This window comes from Nerophis ophidion, linkage group LG20 (assembly GCF_033978795.1).
Source record: "Nerophis ophidion isolate RoL-2023_Sa linkage group LG20, RoL_Noph_v1.0, whole genome shotgun sequence".
NCBI classification, from domain to species: Eukaryota; Metazoa; Chordata; class Actinopteri; order Syngnathiformes; family Syngnathidae; genus Nerophis; species Nerophis ophidion.
The window spans coordinates 28,429,712-28,456,918 of NC_084630.1; the positions used below are offsets into that span (position 1 = coordinate 28,429,712).

Genomic DNA, 27,207 nt, shown 5'->3' on the forward strand with positions numbered 1-27,207 from the left:
TATATGTATGTATGTATGTAGAGACATACTGTAATAACTTGAAGTAAATAATGAAGATTAAAAACCAATTCCAAACATAAAAATGTACCCCCCAAAAATGTAATAATAGCAGTCTTTTTCTTTCAATGTGTCGACTTTGTTCTTATAAAATTGGGAACAATTTCAAATATTGTTTCTGTAATATTACAATATTTTCTCATAAAAGTATTACTTTTTTATGTGAAACTATTACTTTTTAATGCAAAATTGCGACATTTATCATAAAATTCTGACTTTTATCACCATATTGCAGTTTTTTGTTGTTGTCAAATAGTGACCTTTTTTGAGTAAAATGATGAGTTTTGCAATTTTGTAATTTTGCCAAGTAAAATTCTGATGATTATATTGCCAAAAATGTTAAGTTTTCCTATAAAATTGTGACTTGTCGAGTAAAATTACGAGTCTTTTCATAAAACTGCCAAAATGTTAAGCTTTTCTTATAAAATGGCGACTATTATTGAGTAAAATTCCAACTTTCATCATAATATTGCAAAAATGTTCAGTTTTTCTTGTAAAACTTTGACTTGCCTTGAGTAAAATGACGACTTTTATTATAATACTGACAAAATTCTAAGTTTTTCTTGTGAAATTGTAACCTTTTTCTTCTGAAATTCCAACTCAATTTTCACAACAAGCTTTTTTATATTTGCATAGGTTGTATATATTATTAATGTTGTAAATACGCATCTTTATATATTCAGAAGGGGTGGTCCTAAAGAGGTAGGCATTTTTCTTAGGTCTCAAGAAGGTAACAAGAATGTGTGTGTGTGTGTGTGTGTGTGTGTGTGTGTGTGTGTGTGTGTGTGTGTGTGTGTGTGTGCGCGTGCGTGCGTGCGTGCGTGCGTGCGTGCGTGCGTGCGTGCGTGCGTGCGTGCGTGCGTGCGTGCGTGCGTGAGTGTGTGAGTGAGTGACTGAGTGTATATGTGTGTGCGTGTGTGTGTGTTCATTCATTGAATCTTTAAACTTTAATATTTGCAGGAGTGTCCCAGTGGTGCTGTGGATGAAGAAACTTTCAAAAACATATACTCTCAGTTTTTTCCTCAGGGAGGTCAGTGGCTAATTTTTCTTCCTCTTCTTCTTCTTCTTTCTTCCCATGAGCACCAAAAATACACAAAGTGTAATTACAAAGACATAAAAAGAGAAACGCAAAACCACAAAAACATGCACTGTGCTTCTAAACTAGTTCATTGTCATTCTCAGCGTGGGAATTTGTAGTTTCTTGACAATCCTGCTTTGTTTTGTATTATATGTATTCACTGGGCAATACATTAGGTACACATGCACAATCCAACCAGTATTTTATTAGCATTCTGCAAACAACCAATGGAGATATACTGTATTTTCCAGACTTTAGAGTTTACACCCGCACCCACTAAATTTGAGAAGAACATTTTTTTAAATGATATACTAGCCGCTTTATTTACATTCCTTAATTGTTTCCAAACAGTGTCTGTAACAGGGCAGTAAAATGGATGATCAAACAAAAAAAAAGTAATCGTCATGGACCCACTAGCTGCGGAAGTTAGCTCTTCAATCAGCTAAACAGATTCAATAACTCCACAGTGACGTTTTTGTGAATTTATGAAACTTGTACAATACAAACAAAATGCCACTGTAAGTTAATAACATTAACACAGACACTAATAAACGAGTTAGTATATTTGCTAATGCTAATGACGCTAGCTTCATTATGTTACAATAGCACATGGTAAAATTTGTAAAAAAACACCCCTACAGACATCACACATGGGATGTTTAAGTACGTAAGTAAGAATTGATTTAGTTATATTGTAAAACTTACAAACGCTGCTTGGAGTGATAAGTGAGGAACGCTGTGGACAATTAAAAGACGGATCGGCATTTGCACTTCCGGTTCAAAGCTTTGAACACTAGGAAACACTGTTGGCAGCACTTGCAGTGATCAACTCATCCAAAAGATGGCGCCATAGCGCAAATAGTAACACCACTTTTCAGTGTCTTTGCTTCTGTTTAATGGAAACTACCAGTATGTGCATTTTGGCCATCAATAGGGATGGGAATTTTTAAGATTTTTCAAGTTCCGATTCCACTTTTGATTATTTTTAACTATTAGGTTCTTTATCTGTTCTAAATTGGAGAAAATATAACAAAAAGGTGGATTAGGATCTTTTTTTTTTTTTTTTTTTAGTTGTTGTTTTGAGCAAACATGACCGTACAAAGCCAACAGTGAGGTCTTAAGAGGCACACAGCATAGAACAACAACTTTTGAAAACAAATAAAACGCTTCTGTAGAATTTAACAAAATAAACATATGTGGAAATTACACAACAATGTAACAGCTGATAACGTTTTCAAAACTTTTAAGAATCTTTGTCACCTACCTAAAAAATATAAAAAGTTAAAGTTAAAGTACCCATGATTGTCACACACACTAGGTGTGGCGAAATTTGTCCTCTGCATTTGACCCATTACCCCTGATCCCCCCTGGGAGGTGAGGGGAGCAGTGAGCAGCAGCTATGGCCGCGCCCGGAAATCATTTTTGGTGAATTAACCCCAAATTCCAACCTTTGATGCTGAGTGCCAAGTAGGGGGGGAATGGCTCGCCTTTTTAGAGTCTTTGGTATGACTCGGCCGGGGTTTGAACTCACGACCTACCGATCTCACCGTGCAAAGGTTTGTTTAGAAATACAAGGTGAATCTACTATAATGACATACGCTCATAGCATACAACTCAACACATTTCAAGCTTCCTTTTGATATAATGTTGTTTATTTCTTACAGCTTATGAAAATTGTTTTTTGAAAATCTCAGAAAATGTGGGGTTTCAAAAACTGCAAGCTATGATTATCAAAATTATAATTACAGATGTCCGATATTGGCTTTTTTATCCGATATTCCGATATTGTCCAACTCTTAATTACCAATTCCGATATCAACCGGTACCGATATATACAGTCGTCGAATTAACACATTATGATGCCTAATTTTGTTGTGATGCCCCGCTGGATGTATTAAACCAGTGTTTTTCAACCACTGTGCCGCGGCACACTAGTGTTTCCGTGAGATACAGCCTGGTGTGCCGTGGGAGATGATGTAATTTAACCAAATTGGGTTAAAAATATTTTTTGCAAACCAGTCATTATAATTCGCAAATGTGCCGTTGTCGGGTGTCTGTGCTGTCTAGAGCTCGGCAGAGTAACCGTGTAATACTCTTCCATATCAGTAGGTGGCAGCAGGTAGCTACTTGCTTTGTAGATGTCGGGAACGTGGTTTGTCGTGATCACAATATGTGGGAGGCAGTGTGCAGGTAAAAAGGTATCTAACTCTTAAACCAAAAATAAACAAAAGGCGAGTGCCGCTAAGAAAAGGCATTGAAGCCCAGGGATGGCTGTGCAAAAGAAAACTAAAACTGAACTGGATGCAAAGTAAACCAAAACAGAATGCTGGACGACAGCAAAGACTTACAGCGTGTGGAGCAGACGGCGTACACAAAGTATGTCAGTACATGACAATCAACAATGTCCCCACAAAGAAGGATAGTATCAAGTTAAATAATCTGGATTGCAAAGTAGATGCGTGGTTTAGCATTTGAGGAAGACATGAAACTGCTAAAGGAAAATACCAACAAAACAGGAAAAGCCACCAAAATAGGAGCGCAAGACAAGAAGTAAAACACGACACACGGGAAAACACCAAAAAATTCTAAATAAGTTACGGCGACGGTTGGTTATGGTTTGAATTCATATCCAACAATTTTGAGAATAACTTTTTGTTGTCAATATCGGCTGCTGAGTTTAATTTTTTTAATGTTTTCTGTTGGTGGTGTGCCCCAGAATTTTGTCAATGAAAAAAATGTGCCTTGACTCAGAAAAGGTTGAAAAACCCTGCATTAAACAATAACAAGGTTTTCCAAAATAAACCAACTCAAAGTTATGGAAAAAAATTCCAACATGGCACTGCTATATTTATTATTGAAGTCACAAAGTGCATTATTTTTTTTAACATGCCTCAAAACAGCAGCTTGGAATTTGGAACATGCTCTCCCTGAGAGAGCATGAGGAGGTTGAGGTGGGCGGGGTTGGGGAGAGTGGGTGGTGTATATTGTAGCGTCTCAGAAGAGTTAGTGCTGCAAGGGTTCTGGGTATTTGTTCTGTTGTGTTTATGTTGTGTTACGGTGCAGATGTTCTCCCGAAATGTGTTTGTCATTCTTGTTTGGTGCAGGTTCACATATTTGTAACAGTGTTAAAGTTGTTTATACGGCCACCCTCAGTGTGACCTATGGCTGTTGACCAAGTATGCTTTGCATTCACTTGTCTGTGTGATAAGCCGTAGGTATTATGTGATTGGGCCGGCACCCAAAGGCAGTGCCTTAAAGGTTTATTGGCACTCTGTACTTCTCCCTACTTCCGTGTACCCCGCTGTACAGCATTTTAAAAAAAGTCCAATATTTTACTTTTTGAAACTGATACCGATAATTTCCGATATTACATTTTTAAAGCATTTAATTGCCGACATGAATGGACTTTTACACCATATTCTAATTTTACCTGGATGATATAATGACTGACAGTTCTTGCAGAAAAATAAAAAGTATGTTGTTTATTTTTTTTGTGCTGACATGTGGGTGGAACAGCAGCCCTACTATTAAAAAAAAGAAGCTTTACTAGTATTGTCAGGTGAGAAGTGTCCTGGCTGATCCACTAGTATTAACACTAGAACTCCCAGGATTTTTTGCTCTACCTAGGTTTTATAGGTAGAAAAGCCAAATGGCTGCTCTCTGGGAGTTCTAGGTCAGTGTTTCGGAGGAGTGGCGTGTGAAACCCGTGGGGCAGAATGCTCACTTGGGGCCCCATGATGTAAGGGACACTCAACCCTGACAGACTTGGCAACAAACATTCAAAGAGAGCCAAAATGAGAATGAAGATACAATTCTCATTGCACCCAAATATTGTGCCAAGACTAACCTGAATAACAGGCCCACAGCGGTTGGGAGTGAGCCCGGTCCTAGAGCCCGCCACAAGATAAACAACATTTACTGTGGGTAAAGAAAAACTGCTTGGAATGTGTGCCATGTGGTCGGCTGATTCAAATGTTACAAAGCTGTCTTCCTTTTCCAGATACAAATATGTACGCACATTTCCTCTTTGAAGCTTTTGATGCGCACAACAGTGGATCTGTCAGCTTTGTGGTAAAACATCTCCCTACACACACCTGATATACCGTAAGTACCCTATTTTTTGGACTATAAGGCGCACTTAAAAGCCTACAATTTTCTCAAAAATCGACAGTGCGCCTTATAACGCGGTGCGGAATAATTCTGGTTGTCCTTACCGACCTCAGAGCTATTTTATTTGGTACATGGCGTAATGATAAGTGTGACCAGTAGATGGCAGTCACACATAAGAGATACGTGTAGACTGTAATATGACGCCAGTAAACAACACAAAAACTTCAAATGTTCCATTGAGAATATAGAACATTACACACAGCACTCAAAAATCTGTCAAAATGTTTTAGTACGGCGTTGGTAAGCTATGAAGCCGCACCGCTTGATGGATTTTACTGTGCTTCTACTGTGTGTATAAGGACTGCAGAATGGCACCCATTGGCAGACATTTTGTCTGGTGTTTTGTTTTGCAATGTTATGCAAAACCTTCTGGAACCTGCTGATGTGTATTTTGGATCGGCATAAGTCCTGAAAATTTGCACGCGTCCGCCATTGTAGTCCGTAACAACACTGTAGTCGATAAGCTAAGCTTCTTCTTTTTCTCTATCTTCTTGTTATGGGACATTCATCCTCCGCTGTTGCTATTTCTAATATAGAGTAGCGACCATTTCTAACTTGTATCTCTCTATGAAAGCGCTAAAACATACCGGTGTAGTGGCTTTACATAATTCACCCAAGGAACTTTAGTTATTAGAGAGTTCCGGTCGGACGCTTTTAGTAGTGAGCCACGGATGAGGAGATGCTGCTCCGTTATTGATTGAAGTAAAGTCTGAATGTGATTAAAACAGTTAGCTCCATCTTTTGACATTTCTTCCACTCCCGTCCTTGCACGCTACACCGCTACAACAAACATGACGGGACCGACGTAAATAAGACCGACCACTAAACGGCGCAACAAGGGTCAGAAAACTGCTTGAAGATGATCTGTAAAACATCATCTATGCAACATTTTGACCAAAGAACCACCATTACATGTTATGTAGACCACAAAGAAGTGTTTCACATTTAGAAAAAAAAAAACAATATGACTCCTTTAATGCGCCTTATAATATGGGTGCGCCTTTTGTTTTAAAATAGAGCTGACGAGATCCGCTCATCTGCGGTGCGCCTTATAGTCCGGTGCGCCCTACGGTCCGGAAAATACGGTACACAGTACTTCATAGTACTTGTGTGCTAGTAAATGTAAATGCAGCCTTTAAAAAAATAAACACATATCTTCTGATGTGCTGTAGGACTTTGTGTTAAGTCTGTCCATCATCCTGAGAGGCTCGATCAACGACAAACTCAACTGGGCCTTCAACTTGTACGACCTCAACAAAGATGGCTGCATCACTAAAGAGGTGTTCGTGTCCGCCCTCTTCATGGGACGTGTCTGCTTAATTGTTCACTTTTTTTTAATTTCAGGAGATGACGGACATCATGCAGTCCATTTACAACATGATGGGCAGGTACACCTTCCCCTGCATGAGGGACAGCGCCCCCAAGGACCACGTGGAAACCTTCTTCCAGGTCACATGCATGTTGTGTTAATAGTAGTCTGTATGTGTGAATGTTTGTACATATTGTGATTGACTGCTGCCCAAAGTCATCTGGGATAGGCTCCAGCTGTTTCTTCATTTGGGACAGAAACTGTTGGGAAAAGTACAGGCTCATCAAAAAGACTGGAAATTATTAGACACGCGTTGTGTCTGCAGCCTACAAAACCCAAAACCAATCAAGTTGGCACGTTGTGTAAATGGTAAATAAAAACAGAATACAATGATTTGCAAATCCTTTTCAACCTATATTCAATTAAAGGCCTACTGAAATCATATTTTCTTTTTTTAAACAGGGATAGCAGGTCCATTCTATGTGTCATACTTGATGATTTCGCGATATTGCCATATTTTTGCTGAAAGGATTTAGTAGAGAACATCCACGATAAAGTTTGCACCTTTTGGTCGCTAATAAAAAAGCCTTGCCTTTACCTGAAGTAGCAGACAATGTGCGCGTGACGTCACCGGTTGTGGAGCTCTTCACATCTGAACATTGTTTACAATCATGGCCACCAGCAGCGAGAGCGATTCGGACCGAGAAAGCGACGATTTCCCCATTAATTTGAGCGAGGATGAAAGATTTGTGGATGAAGATAGTGAAAGTGAGGGACTAGAAAAAAAAAAAAAAGGCGAGGGCAGTTTGAGCGATTCAGATGTTATTAGACTCATTTACTAGGATAATTCTGGAAAATCCCTTATCTGCTTATTGTGTTACTAGTGTTTTAGTGAGATTATATGGTACCTGAAAGTCGGAAGGTTGTGGCCACGGGTGTGGTGACCGCCAGTGTCTCCGGTGGGAAGAGGTAAGAGAGTCCGCAGCTGCAGGAGGACTCAAGCTCCGCTCATGTCTACGGTAAGAGCCGACTTATTACCACAATTTTCTCACCGAAACGTGCCGGTTGACATGTGGTAGGGAACCATGTTCGCTTGACCGCTCTGTTCCATAGTTAAGCTTCACCTTCGGGAATGTAAACAAGCAAACACCAGCTGTGTTTGTGTTGCTAAAGGCAGCTGCAATACACCGCTTCCCACCTCCATCTTTCTTCTTTGACTTCTCCATTATTAATTAAACAAATTGCAAAAAATTCAGCAACACAGATGTCGAGAATACTGTGTAATTTTGCGATTAAAGCAGACTACGTATAGCTTGGATCGGGCTGGAAAAAAATGTCCACTACAACCGGTGACGTCACGCGCACGCGTCATCATACCGCAACGTTTTTAACCGGATACTTAGCGGGAAATTTAAAATTGCAATTTTGTAAACTAAACCGGCCGTATCGGCATGTGTTGCAATGTTAAGATATCATCATTGATATATAAACTATCAGACCGCATGGTCGGTAGCAGTGGGTTTCAGTAGGCCTTTAAATAGACTTTATGTACCCCCACCCCTGGGCGGTGCAATGGACATCGAGTGGATCTAGTTAACAGTGTGAGAGTCCAGTCCATAGTGGGTCCAGCAGGGGATCATCTTGAGTGGAGACAAGTCAGCAGAGCAGAGACATCCCCAACTGATGCACAGATGAGTGGTCCACCCCGGGTCTCGACTTTGAACATCTAACGTCTCAAATGTAGCCGCTTAATAATCTCTCCATGCAGGAGAGGGGGGCAAAGCGGAAAAGAGACGGCAGATCAACTGGTCTAAAAAGGGGGTCTATTTAAAGGGTAGAGTATACAAATGAGTTTTAAGATGGGACTTAAATGCTTCTACTGAGGTGGCATCTCTAACTGTTACGCAGAGGGCATTCCAGAGTACTGGAACCCAAATAGAAAACGCTCTATAGCCCGCAGACTTTTTTTGGGCTCTGGGAATCACTAATAAGTCAGAGTTCTTTGAACGCAGATTCCTGGCTTGGACATATGGTACAATACAATCAGCAAGATAGGATGCAGCTAGAAGGTGTAGTATTTTATACTTAAGTGGCAAAACCTTAAAGTCGCATCTTAAGTGCACAGGAAGCCACTGCAGGTGAACCAGTATAGGTATAAAGGTATATACAGTATAGGCGTAATATGATCAAACTTTCTTGTTCTTGTCAAAAGTCTAGCAGCCGCATTTTGTACCAACTGTAATCTTTTAATGCTAGACATAGGGAGACCCGAAAATAATACGTTCAGTCATCGAGACAAGACGAGCCATCAAGCCCCTGGCCTGGCTCCACAGGGGGGCCTCGGTGAAACCTTGACCCTTAATTATGTATTTTCACATTTTTATTAATTATTTCCTAATTAAAACAATTAAAACACTATAAAGAATCCAGCTTTTAGGACGCCAAGACATGAAAATATATTTTTTTACTATATTTATATAAACTGTATGTAATAACAGTTGTCTATTACAAAGTTTTATGGCTGCGGTGATATATTAGCTACTCTTCTTTTATAATAACAGTTCTGATCAAATTGCTGCTGTGGCGTGTAATTAACGTGACTGATGGTGTGTCACCTTCCAGAAAATGGACAAGAACAATGACGGCGTGGTCACCATCGAGGAGTTCTTAGAGACCTGCCACAAGGTAATTTCATCCACATTAACACATATATATGTATATGTATATATATTTTTAAGTTTATGTATATATATATTCTATATATGATATGTAATATACTGTATATTATTTATATATATATATAGTATGTCAGTGACGTGCAGTCAGGGTATGACTGGAAAGAAAAAAATGTAAAAAGAAAAAATATATATTATATTGTTATTGTTTAATATTGCATCCCGGAAGAGTTAGTGCTGCAAGGGAGTCTGGGTCTTTGTTGTGTTGTGTTTATGTTCTGTTACAGTGTGGATGTTCTCCCAAAATGTGTTTGTCATTCTTGTTTGGTGTGGGTTCACAATGTGGCGCATATTTGTAACAGTGTTAAAGTTGTTTATGCGGCCACCCTCCGTGTGACCTTACCTCCTCTAGGCCTGGGGATCTGAAGCCGGTACGTTTTAAAGCTGTCGTTTGCCTGTATATTGGAAAAACAACCGTCCAACATTTTACAACTAATTGTAAACTTAAAGGTGCCGACCATCAGGGCCGAGTTGCGACAAGAGAGTGTGTCGATGTTGAGATATTAAGCCGAGTTGGTAAGTCTATCTGTTTGCTAATAATAGCTACTAGCCGTACCCATGTGTTTTCAATGGACGGTTAGCATCGGGTTTTAATCCAGTTTCCTCCAATGTTTCTGATCCGATTGAATTTATATTTATGTCGAGTTTTTATTTTGGGTACTTAAATATGGTGACTGAGTATTGTGGCGTTTTAAGGCCATCTGCATTTTTTATGCTACAGTAAAGACAATGAATGAACACTGCCGCTGGTACGTGGTTTCACTGTCATAGTGACAACACTGTGTTACACCTGTCATAGTGAAAACACTGTGTTACACCCGTCACAGTGACAACACTGCGTTACACCTGTCATAGTGACCACACTGTGTTACACCTGTCATAGTGACAACACTGTGTTACACCTGTCATAGCGACAACACTGTGTTACACCTGTCATAGTGACCACACTGTGTTACACCTGTCATAGTGACCACACTGTGTTACACCTGTCATTGTGACAACACTGTGTTACACCTGTCATAGTGACAACACTGTTACACCCGTCATAGTGACAACACTGTGTTACACCTGTCATAGTGACAACACTGTGTTACACCTGTCATAGTGACAACACTGTGTTACACCTGTCATAGTGACAACACTGTGTTACACCTGTCATAGTGACAACACTGTTACACCCGTCATAGTGACAACACTTTGCTACACCTGTCATAGTGACAACACTGTGTTACACCTGTCATAGTGACAACACTGTGTTACACCTGTCATAGTGACAACACTGTGTTACACCTGTCATAGTGACAACACTGTGTTACACCTGTCATAGTGACAACACTGTGTTACACCTGTCATAGTGACAACACTGTGTTACACCTGTCATAGTGACAACACTGTTACACCCGTCATAGTGACAACACTGTGTTACACCTGTCATAGTGACAACACTGTGTTACACCTGTCATAGTGAAAACACTGTGTTATACCTGTCATAGTGACAACACTGTGTTACACCTGTCATAGTGACAACACTGTGTTACACCCGTCATAGTGACAACACTGTGTTACACCCGTCATAGTGACAACACTGTGTTACACCTGTCATAGTGAAAACACTGTGTTATACCTGTCATAGTGACAACACTGTGTTACACCTGTCATAGTGACAACACTGTGTTACACCTGTCATAGTGACAACACTGTGTTACACCTGTCATAGTGACAACACTGTGTTACACCTGTCATAGTGACAACACTGTGTTACACCTGTCATAGTGACAACACTGTGTTACACCTGTCATAGTGACAACACTGTGTTATACCTGTCATAGTGACAACACTGTGTTATACCTGTCATAGTGACAACACTGTGTTACACCGGTCATAGTGACAACACTGTGTTACACCTGTCATAGTGACAACACTGTGTTACACCTGTCATAGTGACAACCAGGGGCGTCGCCAGACATATTTCACTGGGGCACGTGCCCCACTATTGATCTGCAGTGCCCCAGTAAAAAATTCACTAATAAAAAAAAACGCTTCAGAGTTTTAAGTCTACATAACATAGATAACAGCGCACATACTACTTAGTATGGTAATTAATTGCTACTGTATTCACTCCACGAAACAGTGAGCACATGGCTACTTAATATGGTAATTTATTCACGTGTGGATCGAGACTTCGGTTGAGAGAGAGAGAGAAATAGAGAGAGAGAGGGTGGGGGGTTTCGAATCACTGCGTGAGGTAGGTGACGTTAGCCAACAACAATTTGTTAATTACAACATTTTGATTTTGATTTGATTCAAACTGTAACTCCTAGATGGATTTAAGAAAGTTATTCGCCCGCAGCAGAGAAGAAGCGAGGAATGAGAGATGTAAGGTAAGTCCTAGCTAGCTAGGCAACATCATTGTCTTAAATTGATGCTAAGTTAGCTAACGTTATTCCTTGTATCAAGACAAACATATTCATTTGCTGTACGATCTGTCGGGGGAATTTCCAATGAACATGAAACATAATGTTGGTTATTGTCTGCTGGTTCTGCATCAATGATGATTTGGAGTAAGCATGTGTGAGTTGAGTGCTTCTCAAATGGTTTATCTTCAGGAAGAAAAACATTTTTCCATATCATCAAGTCGTGAGCCAAATTTTTAAATCATTGATTGATTGATTGATTGATTGATACTTTTATTAGTAGATTGCACAGTACAGTACATATTCCGTACAATTGACCACTAAATGGTAACACCCGAATAAGTTTTTCAACTTGTTTAAGTCGGGGTCCACATTATTTAATTCCAAGTTTATTTCACAGAAAAATAGCACAGTCGACTTGTCTTGTTAATCGGTGTGACTTTGACTAAAATAATCTTGTTTTGTCACCAGAAAAATGGCTACAGCTAAAGCATCTGGTTTTGTTTCCAGAAAAAATAGTAAAATTTCTGTATTTGTTTTCAGAAAGATGGCTGAAAATATCGTGTTTTGTTGCCCCATTTAGATTTTTTTAAAATATATTTCCATGTCTGTCCTGAGTCCTCCTCCAATTTGTTAGTCGGTTTGCCTTTTGCTAAAATACTCACTAATAGTCACTAGAAAAATGGCTAAAAATATCTGGTTTTGTTGCCACAATTAGATTTTTTTCTCCCTAAACTTTTTTTTTTTCATGCACACATCAGACTGCGACTCACTGAAAATGACACACAATCCACTTTTATATCACGACCCAGCAGTTGGGAACCACTGGTCAACTGTATAACAGTTACTCTAATATTTCCATGATTGTCCAGAGTGATTGACCACTTTGCAAAAATAAAAACGAGACGTTACAGTTTACTTCTCAGAAAATGATTCCCTGAACAGACACACAACAGTTGTTCATTTCTTCTACTACTGTGGATTTATTGTTTTATGTATATTTTATAGTTTTGTGTATCTGAAATAGGATTAGCCACATTGGCATGAATGGAAATTAAAATAATATAAAAGAACCCAGAGATGTAGGGGTGCTTTATTTTTTGTTTTACTTTTGTAGATGTTAAATTTGCAGATGATTACTGCGATATATATTTGAAAAAGATTCATTGCTCTTCCTTTTTGCTTTTACCAGTAGCAGTTTAGAAGTCTGGAGTAAAAAAGTGCACAAGTAGGTCAAATGCATTAGTTAATTTCAGGTGGTTAATCAAAGATCCATACAACATAATCTGATATGATTTCATAGTTTAAAGCACTATTTATGTATTTTTTATGATAAATAAGTGCTCAAAATGTTTTTGCTTGCGCGCTTTGCACGCTCACATGTCACACCGGTCATAGTGACAACTCTGTGTCACACCCGTCATAGTGACAACAATGTGTCACACCGGTCATAGTGACAACACTGTGTCACACCCGTCATAGTGACAACACTGTGTCACACCCGTCATAGTGACAACACTGTGTTACACCGGTCATAGTGACAACACTGTGTCACACCCGTCATAGTGACAACACCGTGTCACACCTGTCATAGTGACAACACTGTGTTACACCTGTCATAGTGACAACACTGTGTTACACCTGTCATAGTGACAACACTGTGTTACACCTGTCATACTGACAACACTGTGTCACACCTGTCATAGTGACAACACTGTGTCACACCTGTCATACTGACAACACTGTGTCACACCTGTCATAGTGACAACACAGTGTCACACCTGTCATAGTGACAACACTGTGTCACACCTGTCATAGTGACAACAATGTGTCACACCGGTCATAGTGAAAACACTGTGTCACACCCGTCATAGTGACAACACTGTGCTACACCTGTCATAGTGACAACACTGTGTTACACCGGTCATAGTGACAACACTTTGTCACACCCGTCATAGTGACAACACTGTGTTACACACGTCATAGTGACAACACTGTGTTACACCTGTCATAGTGACAACACTGTGTTACACCTGTCATACTGACAACACTGTGTCACACCTGTCATAGTGACAACACTGTGTTACACCTGTCATAGTGACAACACTGTGTTACACCGGTCATAGTGACAACACTGTGTCACACCCGTCATAGTGACAACACTGTGTTACACACGTCATAGTGACAACACTGTGTTACACCTGTCATATTGACAACACTGTGTTACACCTGTCATACTGACAACACTGTGTCACACCTGTCATAGTGACAACACAGTGTCACACCTGTCATAGTGACAACACTGTGTCACACCTGTCAGTGACAACACTATATCACACTCGTTATAGTGACAACACTGTGTCACACCCGTCATAGTGACAACACTGTGTTACACCTGTCATAGTGACAACACTGTGTTACACCGGTCATAGTGACAACACTGTGTTACACACGTCATAGTGACAACACTGTGTCACACTCGTCATAGTGACAACACTGTGTCACACCCGTCATAGTGACAACACTGTGTTACACCCGTCATAGTGACAACACTGTGTTACACCATCATAGTGACAACACTGTGTTACACCGTCATAGTGACAACACTGTGTTACACCGTCATAGTGACAACACTGTTACACCCGTCATAGTGACAACACTGTGTTACACCTGTCATAGTGACAACATCGTGTTACACCCGTCATAGTGACAACACTGTGTTACACCTGTCATAGTGACAACACTGTGTCACACCCGTCATAGTAACAAAAATGTGTCACACCGGTCATAGTGACAACACTGTGTTACACACGTCATAGTGACAACACTGTGTTACACCGGTCATAGTGACAACACTGTGTCACACCCGTCATAGTGACAACACTGTGTTACACACGTCATAGTGACAACACTGTGTTACACCCGTCATAGTGACAACACTGTGTTACACCTGTCATAGTGACAACACTGTGTTACACCTGTCATAGTGACAAAACTGTGTTACACCTGTCATAGTGACAACACTGTGTTACACCTGTCATAGTGACAACACTGTGTTACACCTGTCATAGTGACAACACTGTGTTACACCTGTCATACTGACAACACTGTGTCACACCTGTCATAGTGACAACACTGTGTCACACCTGTCATACTGACAACACTGTCACACCTGTCATAGTGACAACACAGTGTCACACCTGTCAAAGTGACAACACTGTTCACACCTGTCAGTGACAACACTGTATCACACTCGTTATAGTGACAACACTGTGTCACACCCGTCATAGTGACAACACTGTGTCACACCCGTCATAGTGACAACACTGTGTCACACCCGTCATAGTGACAGCACTGTGTCACACCCGTCATGGTGACAACACTGTGTCACACCCGTCATGGTGACAATACTGTGTCACACCTGTCATAGTGACAACACATTTTTTATTTGTCATGAAAAATGGACGTTTTTGTCAATGAAAAAGGGAGGTTTTTGTGGTTTATGCACCAATTGTAAGTGTATATTGTGTTTTTTTATGTTGATTTAATAGAAAAAAAATAAATAAAAAAATAAATTATTATTATTTATTTTTTTTATAAAAATGAATAAAAATTCTTTTTGCGGCCCGGCACGGCCCAGTGGTTGGGGACCACTGCTCTATAGGGTTCATATGTTTATAAATCTGACTGTGATGAAGTCAGTGCCTCACCAGCCATGAACCTCACCGCACGTCACTGCAGTATGTGTATCAATATTTATTTATGTATATGTATTTTTTATTCTTTTTTCCCCCACGTGTTACAAATTAAACATCTTATTTCCTTCCAGGATGAGAACATCATGCAGTCCATGCACATGTTTGATAACATCATCTAAGTCTCACTGGACTCCAACTAGAAGCTTCCTCCAACTCAGTGCTGCAACATTTCAAACGTTTGTGTGTGTGTGTGTGTGTGTGTGTGTGTGTGTGTGTGTGTGTGTGTGTGTGTGTGTGTGTGTGTGTGTGTGTGTGTGTGTGTGTGTGTGCGCGTGGGTGTGTGTTCTCGTATTTCTACCCTTCTTGAGACATCAACAAGAAAAGACCGAAATCATGGTCCCCGTACTAAAAACCATTGCATCTAACAGAGAATGTCTCATTTGCACCCCTGGTGGTGAAATCTATCAAAATGAGGGTGGTCCCAAAAAAGAGGGATTTTTCAAATTGGCTGTGTTTAAATTTAAGTGCTCCCCCTCTGGTCAACACATGAAATAAGCGTGTGTAAAAATATGAAGGGCTCCACCTTTGGCCAACATATGAAATAACAAGTGGGTGTAAGAAATTGTAATATGCCCCCTTTGGCTAAAATGTATTAAAAAATATAAAATAAATATGTATATAGAGACACTGTAATAACGTGTGTGTGTGTGTGTGTGTGTGTGTGTGTGTGTGTGTGTGTGTGTGTGTGTGTGTGTGTGTGTGTGTGTGTGTGTGTGACCTATACATAGGAGCATTTTGTGACACAACATTACACACAACAGGCAAAGACAGTGAAGCTATAAACTAATATTTATAAACATTTAGTAGGAGCTTGTACAAAATAAATGCACTGTAGTAATAAACATAAAGGGGACCTCTTCGGTCTTTTCTGACCTATATTGTAATTGTTGTTACAATGTGGGAAACTTGTGTTAAACAATGTCAACGCATCGAATCACAAGGCTCATGCAATTTGTTTTGAGCTTTTACACACTTTTGATGCTTCTCAACACTTTTTTGTTTTTCAGCGAGGGCAGACTGTGCCAGCTGTGGGCATTCTAGTGCAATACTATTAGAGGAGCTGCTAAACTCCAATGAAAAACAATTCTAAAAAGTTTGCACTGTTGCGACATTACAACTTGTGAAGAAATACTAAGAAAAGTAGGTGTTATTTCCATCTAATGGTGGCATGCAGTGACATAAATGCTGCTAAAACAGATGTTTTTGATGCAGCACACAATGTTGTGTGCTGCATCAGGAGGAACAGTGTGGTTTTTGTCCTGGTCGTGGAACTGTGGACCAGCTCTATACTCTCGGCAGGGTTCTTGAGGGTGGTTTGCCCAACCAGTCTACATGTGCTTTGTGGACTTGGAGAAGGCATTCGACCGTGTCCCTCGGGAAGTCCTGTGGGGAGTGCTCAGAGAGTATGGGGTATCGGAATGTCTTATTGTGGCAGTCCGCTCCCTGTATGATCAGTGTCAGAGCTTGGTCCGCATTGCTGGCAGTAAGTCGGACACGTTTCCAGTGAGGGTTGGACTCCGCCAAGGCTGTCCTTTGTCACCGATTCTGTTCATAACTTTTATGGACAGAATTTCTAGGCGCAGCCAAGGCGTTGAGGGGTTCCGGTTTGGTGGCCACGGGATTAGGTCTCTGCTTTTTGCAGATGATGTAGTCCTGATGGCTTCATCTGGCCGGGATCTTCAGCTCTCACTGGATCGGTTCGCAGCCGAGTGTGAAGCGACCGGAATGAGAATCAGCACCTCCAAATCCGAGTCCATGGTTCTCGCCCGGAAAAGGGTGGAGTGCCATCTCCGGGTTGGGGAGGAGACCCTGCCCCAAGTGGAGGAGTTCAAGTACCTAGGAGTCTTGTTCACGAGTGGGGGAAGAGTGGATCGTGAGATCGACAGGCGGATCGGTGCGGCGTCTTCAGTAATGCGGACGTTGTATCGATCCGTTGTGGTGAAGAAGGAGCTGAGCCGGAAGGCAAAGCTCTCAATTTACCGGTCGATCTACGTTCCCATCCTCACCTATGGTCATGAGCTTTGGGTCATGACCGAAAGGATAAGATCACGGGTACAAGCGGCCGAAATGAGTTTCCTCCGCCGGGTGGCGGGGCTCTCCCTTAGAGATAGGGTGAGAAGCTCTGCCATCCGGGAGGAGCTCAACGTAAAGCCGCTGCTCCTCCACATCGAGAGGAGCCAGATGAAGTGGTTCGGGCATCTGGTCAGGATGCCACCCGAACGCCTCCCTAGGGATGTGTTTAGGGCACGTCCAGCTGGTAGGAGGCCACGGGGAAGACCCAGGACACGTTGGGAAGACTATGTCTCCCGGCTGGCCTGGGAACGCCTCGGGATCCCCCGGGAAGAGCTAGACGAAGTGGCTGGAGATAGGGAAGTCTGGGCTTCCCTGCTTAGGCTGCTGCCCCCGCGACCCGACCTCGGATAAGCGGAAGATGATGGATGGATGGATGGACACAATGTTGTGACCAGGTGAAACTTTATAACGTTTATAAAGTTTATTTTCAAAAATAGTGCTGATGTTTATCTTGAAGATATATGTCTAACAATTTACATTTTCAAAAGTTAAAGTTGTTTCCCCCACATTTGACATTATTACCTGCTCATTCCACCTGCTTTTTCAACTGTTTATCCACTCTTCAATGCTACTTCCCTACTGCACTTGTACACCTCAGTACCAACATTCAAATAAAAAGGGAAAATGTGGGGGGATTTTTTTTTTTTTTAATTTGTGAAAAATGTGTGTGTGTACTGTAATGTCGGAGGTGGCCTGTGTAGTTGTGGTTAATTCCTACAGGAACTTAAGTGGGAGCTCTTGTGTTTCCTGAGATTTCACGTGACCAGAATCTGCTTAGAGTACTCGGGTCACAACATCTTGACCTGGTGTAGACCCAACTGGTAAAGCACCTTTTTTTTTGGTCTTTCTCTGTTTTATGTGGTCTGCTTTAACTGTGTTGCGTCTGCGAAGTTTGTGGACAAAGTTTAAGGACAATTTATGTCAAGAGAAACCAGATAAATCCTCAAAAATGAAGTGGCCGTGCGCAACCCGAGGGTTCCTGGTTCAATCCCCACCTAGTACCAACCTCGTCACGTCCGTTGTGTCCTTGAGCAAGACACTTCACCCTTGCTCCTGATGGGTGCTGGTTGGCGCCTTGCATGGCAGCTCCCTCCATCAGTGTGTGAATGGGTGTGTGAATGTGGAAGTAGTGTCAAAGCGCTTTGAGTACCTTGAAGGTAGAAAAGCGCTATACAAGTACAACCCATTTATTTATTTATAAATAGACAAATGCAACTTAAATTGTAACACTGTATTTTACAAAATACCAAAAAAGGAAATTTTTCTTAATATCTCATTGACAAAATGATTCAACCCCCTAGTTACATGCATCTTTAGTACTTAGTAGAACACCCTTTGGCAGTAATGACATCCTTCAAACGTGATACATAAGCGGACACAAGCTTCTTGCAACCAACTACAGGTATTTTAGCTCATTCCTCTTGGGCAAAGGCCTCCAGTTCATTCATATTCTTGGGCTTGCGTGCTGCAACTGCCTTCTTCAAGTCCCACCACAGGTTTTCTATAGGATTCAGGTCTGGTGACTGTGAAGGCCACTCCAGAGTCTTCCAGCCCTTCTTCTGCAACCACTCTGATGTTGATTTGGAGGTATGCTTGGGATCGTTGTCCTGTTGGAAGGTCCAACGTCTCCCAAGCCTCAGCTTCGTCACTGACTTCATGACATTTGCAGCTAATATATCCTGGTGGGAAATAGAATTCATAACGCCTTGAACACGCTGGAGATTCCCGGTACCTGAGGCAGAGAAACAGCCCCAGAGCATGATTGACCCCCCACCATGCTTAACAGTAGGCAAGGTGTTCTTCTCTTTGTAAGCTTCATTTTTTCTCCTCCAGACATAACGTTGATTCATAGGCCCAAAGAGTTCCACTTTTGTCTCATCACTCCATAGAACAGTTTCCCAAAACCTTTGGGGTTTGTCCAGATGATTTTTGGCATACTGGAGTGTATTTTCTTGTGCCTGGTAGTCAGAAGTGGGGTGCGCCTGGGAGTTCTGGCATGGAGGCCATCATCTTGTAGTGTGCGCCTTATTGTCTGGGACGAAACCTGTTCCCCCCTCTGCAATGTCCTTTTGTAGTTCCTCAGCTGTTACCCGGACAGCAGTTGCACACAGCATCCTCTTTCTACCACGTTGAGGTAGTGTTTCCACTGTGCCTTTAGCTTTAAACTTGCGAATTATGCTCTCAACTGTGTCTCTTGGAATGTGTAATGTCTTTACTATTTTGTTATATCCATATCCTTTCTTATAAAGATAAATTACTTACTCTTTTGACTTCTTTGACCACTCCCTGGACTTCACCATGTTGCAAATACACCATTGACCATCTACAAGCAGCTGAGCATCACAGTCTTTTTCAATCAGTTTAATTGTTGGTCGTTATGGTTCTAATCACATCTACAGGTGTTTTCCACACCTGATTGAAAAGACCTTATTCAAATTCTGTTCTTAAGAGTTATGACCTTCAAGGCGTTGAATAATTTTGTCAACGAGATATTAAGAGAAATGACACTGTTTGGTATGTTACAAAATATAAAGTTGCATAGCTCGGTTGGTAGAGTGGCTGTGCCAGCAACTTGAGTGTTCCAGGTTCGATCCCCGCTTTGGCCATCCTAGTCACTGCCGTTGTGTCCTTGGGCAAGACACTTTACTCACCTGCTCCCAGTGCCACCCACACTGGTTTAAATGTAACGTAGATATTGGGTTTCACCAGGCACGTGCACACATAGGGCCCTATGGGTGCTTGAGCCCCTGCCCTTTTTCGCTTCGTCTTAAAAAGTGCCCTCTGCCTGTGTGTGTGTGTGTGTTTTTGTTATTGTTGTTGTTGTTTTTCTTTAAACAACATTAATAAATTCCTGTTAGGGATGTAAAAAACTAAACAAAACAAAAAAACAGCGGTACAAAAACTCCCACGTTTTCTTGTAATATTGGGTTGTTTGAGCCTGCGCTTCCACCAGAGAGAGGAGAGAGAGCCAACTGCAGCCTGAGGAGACGTGACAGTGGAGCAACTTGAACCTGTGAGTTATGGTCTTGTCGCCGTCCACTTATTCAGCATCTAATATGGGTCATATTTCAGAAAAATGCTGTATTATTCTCAGGAGTGCCGAAAAGGGGGGGTAAAGTAGACGGATTCTAGGGGCCCATGATGGAGGGGGGCCCAGAGAGGCCCCTAATGATGGTAAAATTATAATACAGATAAAATAATGACACTAAGTTATTAACTAACATATAATCACACATGTTTTATTTTCCATGTCCTGATAACAATACCTTTATTTGTTTCGGAAGCATCAACCCCTGCAGGACCCTCTCTCCCCCCCCCCTCTATTTACGTAAAATGGTTCAGTCCGACTGGATCAGCAGCAGGTAGCACCGGCGATTAGTCACAGCGGGCAAAGCGGAGGAGACAGCAGTATGCCTCAAAAATCAGGCTGCCAAAAAAGAAAGGAAAAGAAAATAAGAGAGGAGGAGTTGAAGGGTCAACAATATGTCACTCAATACTTCCAAAAAAAAAGGTGGGTTTGTTAGTTGTGGTGGAAGGATATGCATTTTAACTGTGTCCCTGTCTGTGGTAATAAGCTAGCTCACTTTTCTCGCCATGTTAGCTCAAGAAAACTCTGGATTTTTACATTTTACTGCTATATTAGTTAAATAAATCCAGTCAAATATTTATCAAGCTGTTCTTATTCAATAATAGTTTATCTCTCCTCTGTCAAAATGATGCCTACTCCTGAACAGAGTCAACTGCACCAGCAGCAGCAGCAGCTGTCTGTCAGCCCCCAACTCCCCCTGCCTCTGAATCAGCTCCAGTGCCCCCACATGAGGAAGGAGGTGAGCAGCTGTGTGTGTTGAAATAATAATGATAATATAATACATTTTACTACAGTCTCAAAACAATACAAAAATGAAAGTAATTCATTAATTAAAATTAATTAAATAAAATACATTTTGAATAATTTTAATGGTTTAAAAAACATAAACCCTTTTTTATTTAAAATAGCATCAAAAAATGTTTCCGCTGTGTTGGGGGGCCTGTAAAGATTCTTTTTATGGGGCCCAAAATCCCTAGCGGCGCCCCTGATTATTCTTTTATTCAATGTGTCAGCTTCTGTTTTTGCCGGACGTCGGAGCACATCGCATCAATTGAGCACGGCACATCAATTGAGCACAGAGCAGAGCGAATCGTGCGGGACAGGAAGTAGTGTACAAAATAAAACGGGTTAATTTTCAAAATAAAATGCACTGTGTTTACGGCGGATCACATTTCTCTCACAGTAGAGGTTTAGATATAAAGTTGTATTGCATTTCAGTTGTTTAGTCTGAGCATTAAGTGAGAAAGACCATAAGTTATAACTTGATAGTGTTTTCATCAAGTTAAGGGAAGAAGGACAGATTTTCACATTGAAGTTTTTTCCATTTGGGTATTTATTTTTGTATTTTTTTTCAAAGTTCATGTTGCACTGTTCAATGTTCAATATTAAAGTGCTTATCTTTAACAATAAATAACCTAATAATAAACCAGTGTTGTGTTGCTTTTCATGTCTTCCAAGCCTATGATAATGGGAATTAACTAATTATGACAATAATTTGTTGACACAAAAGAAATGGCAATCACTTTTACCTACAAAGGACACACAGCTAAGTAGTTAGCTTCCTATTAGCAAATTTAATTTTACATTAATTTCCATATTGTGTAAAGGACCAAAAAAAATGTCCTGCCCTTTTCTGACTTTGAGCCCCTGCCCCTCTATAATCACGTGCACGTCCCTGGGTTTCACTATGTAAAGTGCTTTGAGTCACTAGAGAAAATCGCTATGTAAATATAATTCACTTCACTTCACTTCAACTTGCTAAAACACCAAAATTGTGTGGGGGTTGATTAATTTTGATCACAACTGTATTTCTACCCTTCTTGAGACATCAACAAGGAAAAGTAGCTTCCATATGAGCAGCGGTGAACAAGTTAGGACATAAATCATGGTCCCAATACGGAAAACCATTGCATCTAATAGAGAATGTCTCATTTGCACCCCTGGTGGTGAAATCTATCCAAAAAAAAAAAAAGGAGGGATTTTTAAAAATTACGTGTCGGTTTTAAAAGTGCTCCCCCACTGGTCAACATATAAAATAACAAGTGTGTGTAAGAAATTAAAATGTGCGCCCTTGAGCTAAAATTAATTTAAAAAATTTAATAAATATATATGTAGAGACATACTGTAATAACTTGAAGTAAATAATGGAGATTAAAAATCAATAACACAGTTTTAAAAAAATTTATTAAAAGCGGCATTTTTCTCACAATCTGTTGAGTTCTTTCTTATAAAATTGGGAACAATTTCTCAGAATGTTTCTGTTGCTGTAATATTTTGCAATATTTCCTCATAAAATATGTAACATTTTTATGTAAAATAATGTTTTAATGCAAAATTGTGATATTTGTCATATACAATTCTGACTTTTATCACAATATTGCCAATTTTTTTGTTCTTGTAAAATAGTGACATTTTTTTTGTAAAATGATGATTCTTGTCATAGTTTTGCCAAGTAAAATTCAGATGATTATTATTATAATATTGCCAAAATGTTAGTTTTCTTATAAAAGTATGACTTTTGTCGAGTAAAATTAAGACTCTTCATAAAATTGCCAAAATGTTAAGTTTTTCTTGTAAAATTGCGTCTTATTGAGTAAAATTCCAACATTCATCATAATATCGCACAAATGTTCAGTTTTCCTCGTAACAATTTTATTTGCGTTGACAAACTGACTTGTATTATAGTAATGCTAAAATTCAAAGTGCTTCTTTTGAAATTCCCCCAAATTTTTTACAACCAGCTTTTTTTATGTTTGCATAATCTGTATATATTATTAATTTTGTAAATACAAATCTTTATATATTATATATATATATATATATGTATGTACAGACATACATACATATATATATATATATATATATATATGTATGTACAGACATACATATATATATACATACATATACATATGTACATACGCACTTTGTGCGATTCAGAATCGATTGTCTTTTTTTTTAAATCGATTTTTTTTTTTTTTTATCAATCCAACAAATCACTACACAGCAATACCATAACAATGCAATCCAATTCCAAAACCAAACCTGACCCAGCAACACTCAGAACTGCAATAAAAAGAGCAATTGAAAGGAGACACAAACACGACACAGAACAAACCAAAAGTAGTGAAACAAAAATAAATATTATCAACAACAGTATCAATATTAGTTACAATTTCAGCATAGCAGTGATTAAAAATCCCTCAATGACATTATCATTAGACATTTATAAAAATGAAAAAAAAGAACAATAGTGTCACAGTGGCTTACACTTGCATCGCATCTCATAAAGTTGACAACACACTGTGTCCAATGTTTTCACAAAGATAAAATAAGTCATATTTTTGGTTTGTTTAATAGTTAAATTTACATTATTGCAATCAGTTGATAAAACATTGTCCTTTACAATTATAAAAGCTTTTTTTTTTTAAATCTACTACTCTGCTAGCATGTCAGCAGACTGGGGTAGATCCTGCTGAAATCCTATGTATTGAATGAATACAGAATCGTTTTGAATCAGAAAAATATCGTTTTTGAATCTAGAATCAAATCGAAAAAATCTATATATAATCGAATCGTGGGACACCCAAAGATTCGCAGCCCTAATATATATATGTATATATATAGGGTCCTAAAGAAGTAGGCCTTTTTTGGAGGTCTCAAGAAGGTAACAAATACAAGAGTGCGTGCGTGCGTGTGTGTGGTGTGTGTGTGTGTGTGTGTGTGGTGCAAAAACACAGGTGACGGAAAACCTGACAGGAGGGAAAATAAGTTTATGCAAGGAAAAATGAAGATTTAAGTGTGCAACACAGCGTTTATTAAGATTGCTGTAAAAAAGCAAATTCGTGGCTGCAGTTTTCACTATGACATACTTGCCAACACTCCCGGATTTCCCGGGAGACTTCCGAAATTCAGCGCCTCTCCCGAAAACCTCCCGGGACAAATTTTCTCCCAAAAATCGCCCGTAATTCAGGCGGAGCTGGGGGCCACGCCCCCTCCAGCTCCATGCGGACCTGAGTGAGGACAGCTTGTTTTCACGTCTGCTTTCCCACAATATAAACAGCATGTCTGCCCAATGACGTTATAACTGTAGAATGATAGAGGGCGAGTTCTTGGTTTCTTATGTGGGTTTGTTAGGCAGTTTCATTAATGTCCTCCTAGCGCGGTAACAACACACAACAACAGCAGTCACGTTTTCGTCTACCGTAAAGCAGTTCATCTGCCGTAAACAGCAATGTTGTGACACTCTTAAACAGGACAATACTGCCATCTACTGTACATGCATATGGCTAGAAAAATAGTGACAGAGAATAGAACAAGGATGGACAATTCAACCCTTAACTCAACAATGAGTAGATGAGTGTTATGTGTGTGTATGTGTGTAAATAAATGAACACTGAAATTCAAGTATTTCTTTTATATATATATATATATATATATATATATATATATATATACTGTATAAGGCTTCACGGTGGCAGAGGGGTTAGTGCGTGTGCCTCACAATACGAAGGTCCTGAGTAGTCAGGGTTCAATCCCGGGCTTTGGAGTTTGCATGTTCTCCCTGTGACTGCGTGGGTTTCCTCCCGTTACTCCGGTTTCCTCCCACCTCCAAAGACATGCACCTGGGGATAGGTTGATTGGCAACACTTAATGGTCCCTAGTGTGTGAATGTGTGAATGTTGTCTGTCTATCTGTGTTGGCCCTGCGATGAGGTACCGACTTGTCCAGGGTGTACCTCGCCTTCCGCCCGAGTGTAGCTGAGATAGGCGCCAGCACCCATGCGACCGCACAAAGGGAATAAGCGGTAGAAAAATGGATGGATGGAAAAATGGATGGATGGATATTTATTTTTATATATATATATATATATATATATATATATATATATATATAGACATACAAACCCCGTTTCCATGAGTTACAAAATTGTGTTACATGTAAATATAAACAGAATACAATGATTTGCAAATCATTTTCAACCCATATTCAGTTGAATATGCTACAAAGACAACATATTTGATGTTCAAACTGATAAAAAAATATTTCTTTGCAAATAGTCATTAACTTTAGAATTTGATGCCAGCAACATGTGACAAATGAGTTAGGAAAGGTGGCAAAAAAAATACTGATAAAGTTTAGGAATGCTCATCAAACACTTATTTGGAACATCCCACAGGTGTGCAGGCTAATTGGGAACAGGTGGGCGCCATGATTGGGTATAAAAGCAGCTTCCATGAAATGCTAAGTAATTCACAAACAAGGATGAGGCGAGAGTCACCAATTTGTAAGCAAATTGTCGAACAGTTTTAGAACATTTCTCAACCAGCTATTGCGAGGAATTTAGGGATTTTATCATCTACGGTCTGTAAAATCATCAAAAGGTTCAGAGAATCTGGGGAAATCACTGCACGTAGGCGATTATATTACGGACCTTTGATCCCTCAGGCGGTCCTAAAGTTAAAGTTAAAGTACCAATGATTGTCACACACATACTAGATGTGGCGAAATTATTCTCTGCATTTGACCCATCACCCAATTGAGTTGAGTTTACACCAAAATGGATACATGGATGATACAGCAGAGGATTGGGAGAATGTCATGTGGTCAGATGAAACCAAAATAGAACTTTTTGGTATAAACTCAACCCGTCGTGTTTGGAGGAAGAAGAATACTGAGTTGCATCCCAAGAACACCATACCTACTGTGAAGCATGGGGGTGGAAACATCATGCTTTGGGGCTCTTTTTCTGCTAAGGGGACAGGACGATTGATCCGTGTTAAGGAAAGAATGAATGGGGCCATCTATCGTGAGATTTTGAGCCAAAACCTCCTTCCATCAGTGAGAGCTTTGAACGGTTGACCAAATACTTATTTTCCACCATAATTTACAAATAAATTCTTTAAAATTCCTACAATGTGAATTCCTGGATTTTCCGCCACATTCTGTCTCTCACAGTTGAAGTGTACCTATGATGAAAATTACAGACCTCTGTCATTTTAAGTGGGAGAACTTGCACAACCGGTGGCTGACTAAATACTTTTTTGCCCCACTGTAAATACGCACACACTCAAAATGTCAATTTCACTCATTTAGAGTGAAAACTGACAAAACAGTTCCACATTAATATAAAGATAATAAATTAAAAATATTGAGTTTGTTTCACAACACCTCAGACACCTTTCATTAAGCAATCTTATAACTGTGGTTATAACAAAATAACTTTTTTTGCTTTTACAGAGGTAGCCAGATAAGTTAAGTAGACAACGAAAATAATAGAGCAAGAAATGCATACAACCATGTTGTGTAGAAACTACAAAATAATTCATATTACAGTGTCCACCCTGAGATGGGTAGGTTGTGAGTTCAAACCCCGGCCGAGTCATACCAAAGACTATAAAAATGGGACCCATTACCTCCCTGCTTGGCACTCAGCATCAAGGGTTGGAATTGGGGGTAAAATCACCATAAATGATTCCCGGGCGCTGCCATCGCTCCCCTCACCTCCCAGGGGGTGTTCAAGGGTGA

The 27,207-nt window shown here is 40.0% G+C and overlaps 1 protein-coding gene across 2 annotated transcripts in view; it reads left to right on the plus strand.

Annotated features, from left to right (window-relative positions):
- The window catches only part of LOC133538957 (Kv channel-interacting protein 2-like), a 45,724-nt gene extending 28,983 nt beyond the window's left edge, over positions 1–16,741 (plus strand). For both annotated transcript variants that reach the window (XM_061880917.1, XM_061880918.1), the window contains 6 exons: positions 1,018–1,087; positions 5,136–5,206; positions 6,478–6,585; positions 6,650–6,747; positions 9,230–9,299; positions 15,593–16,741. In XM_061880917.1, the coding sequence (XP_061736901.1) occupies positions 1,018–1,087; positions 5,136–5,206; positions 6,478–6,585; positions 6,650–6,747; positions 9,230–9,299; positions 15,593–15,640 (465 nt within the window). In that variant the 3' untranslated portion in view covers positions 15,641–16,741. The remainder of the gene's footprint in view (positions 1–1,017; positions 1,088–5,135; positions 5,207–6,477; positions 6,586–6,649; positions 6,748–9,229; positions 9,300–15,592) is intronic.
- The last annotated feature ends 10,466 nt before the right edge of the window (positions 16,742–27,207 follow it).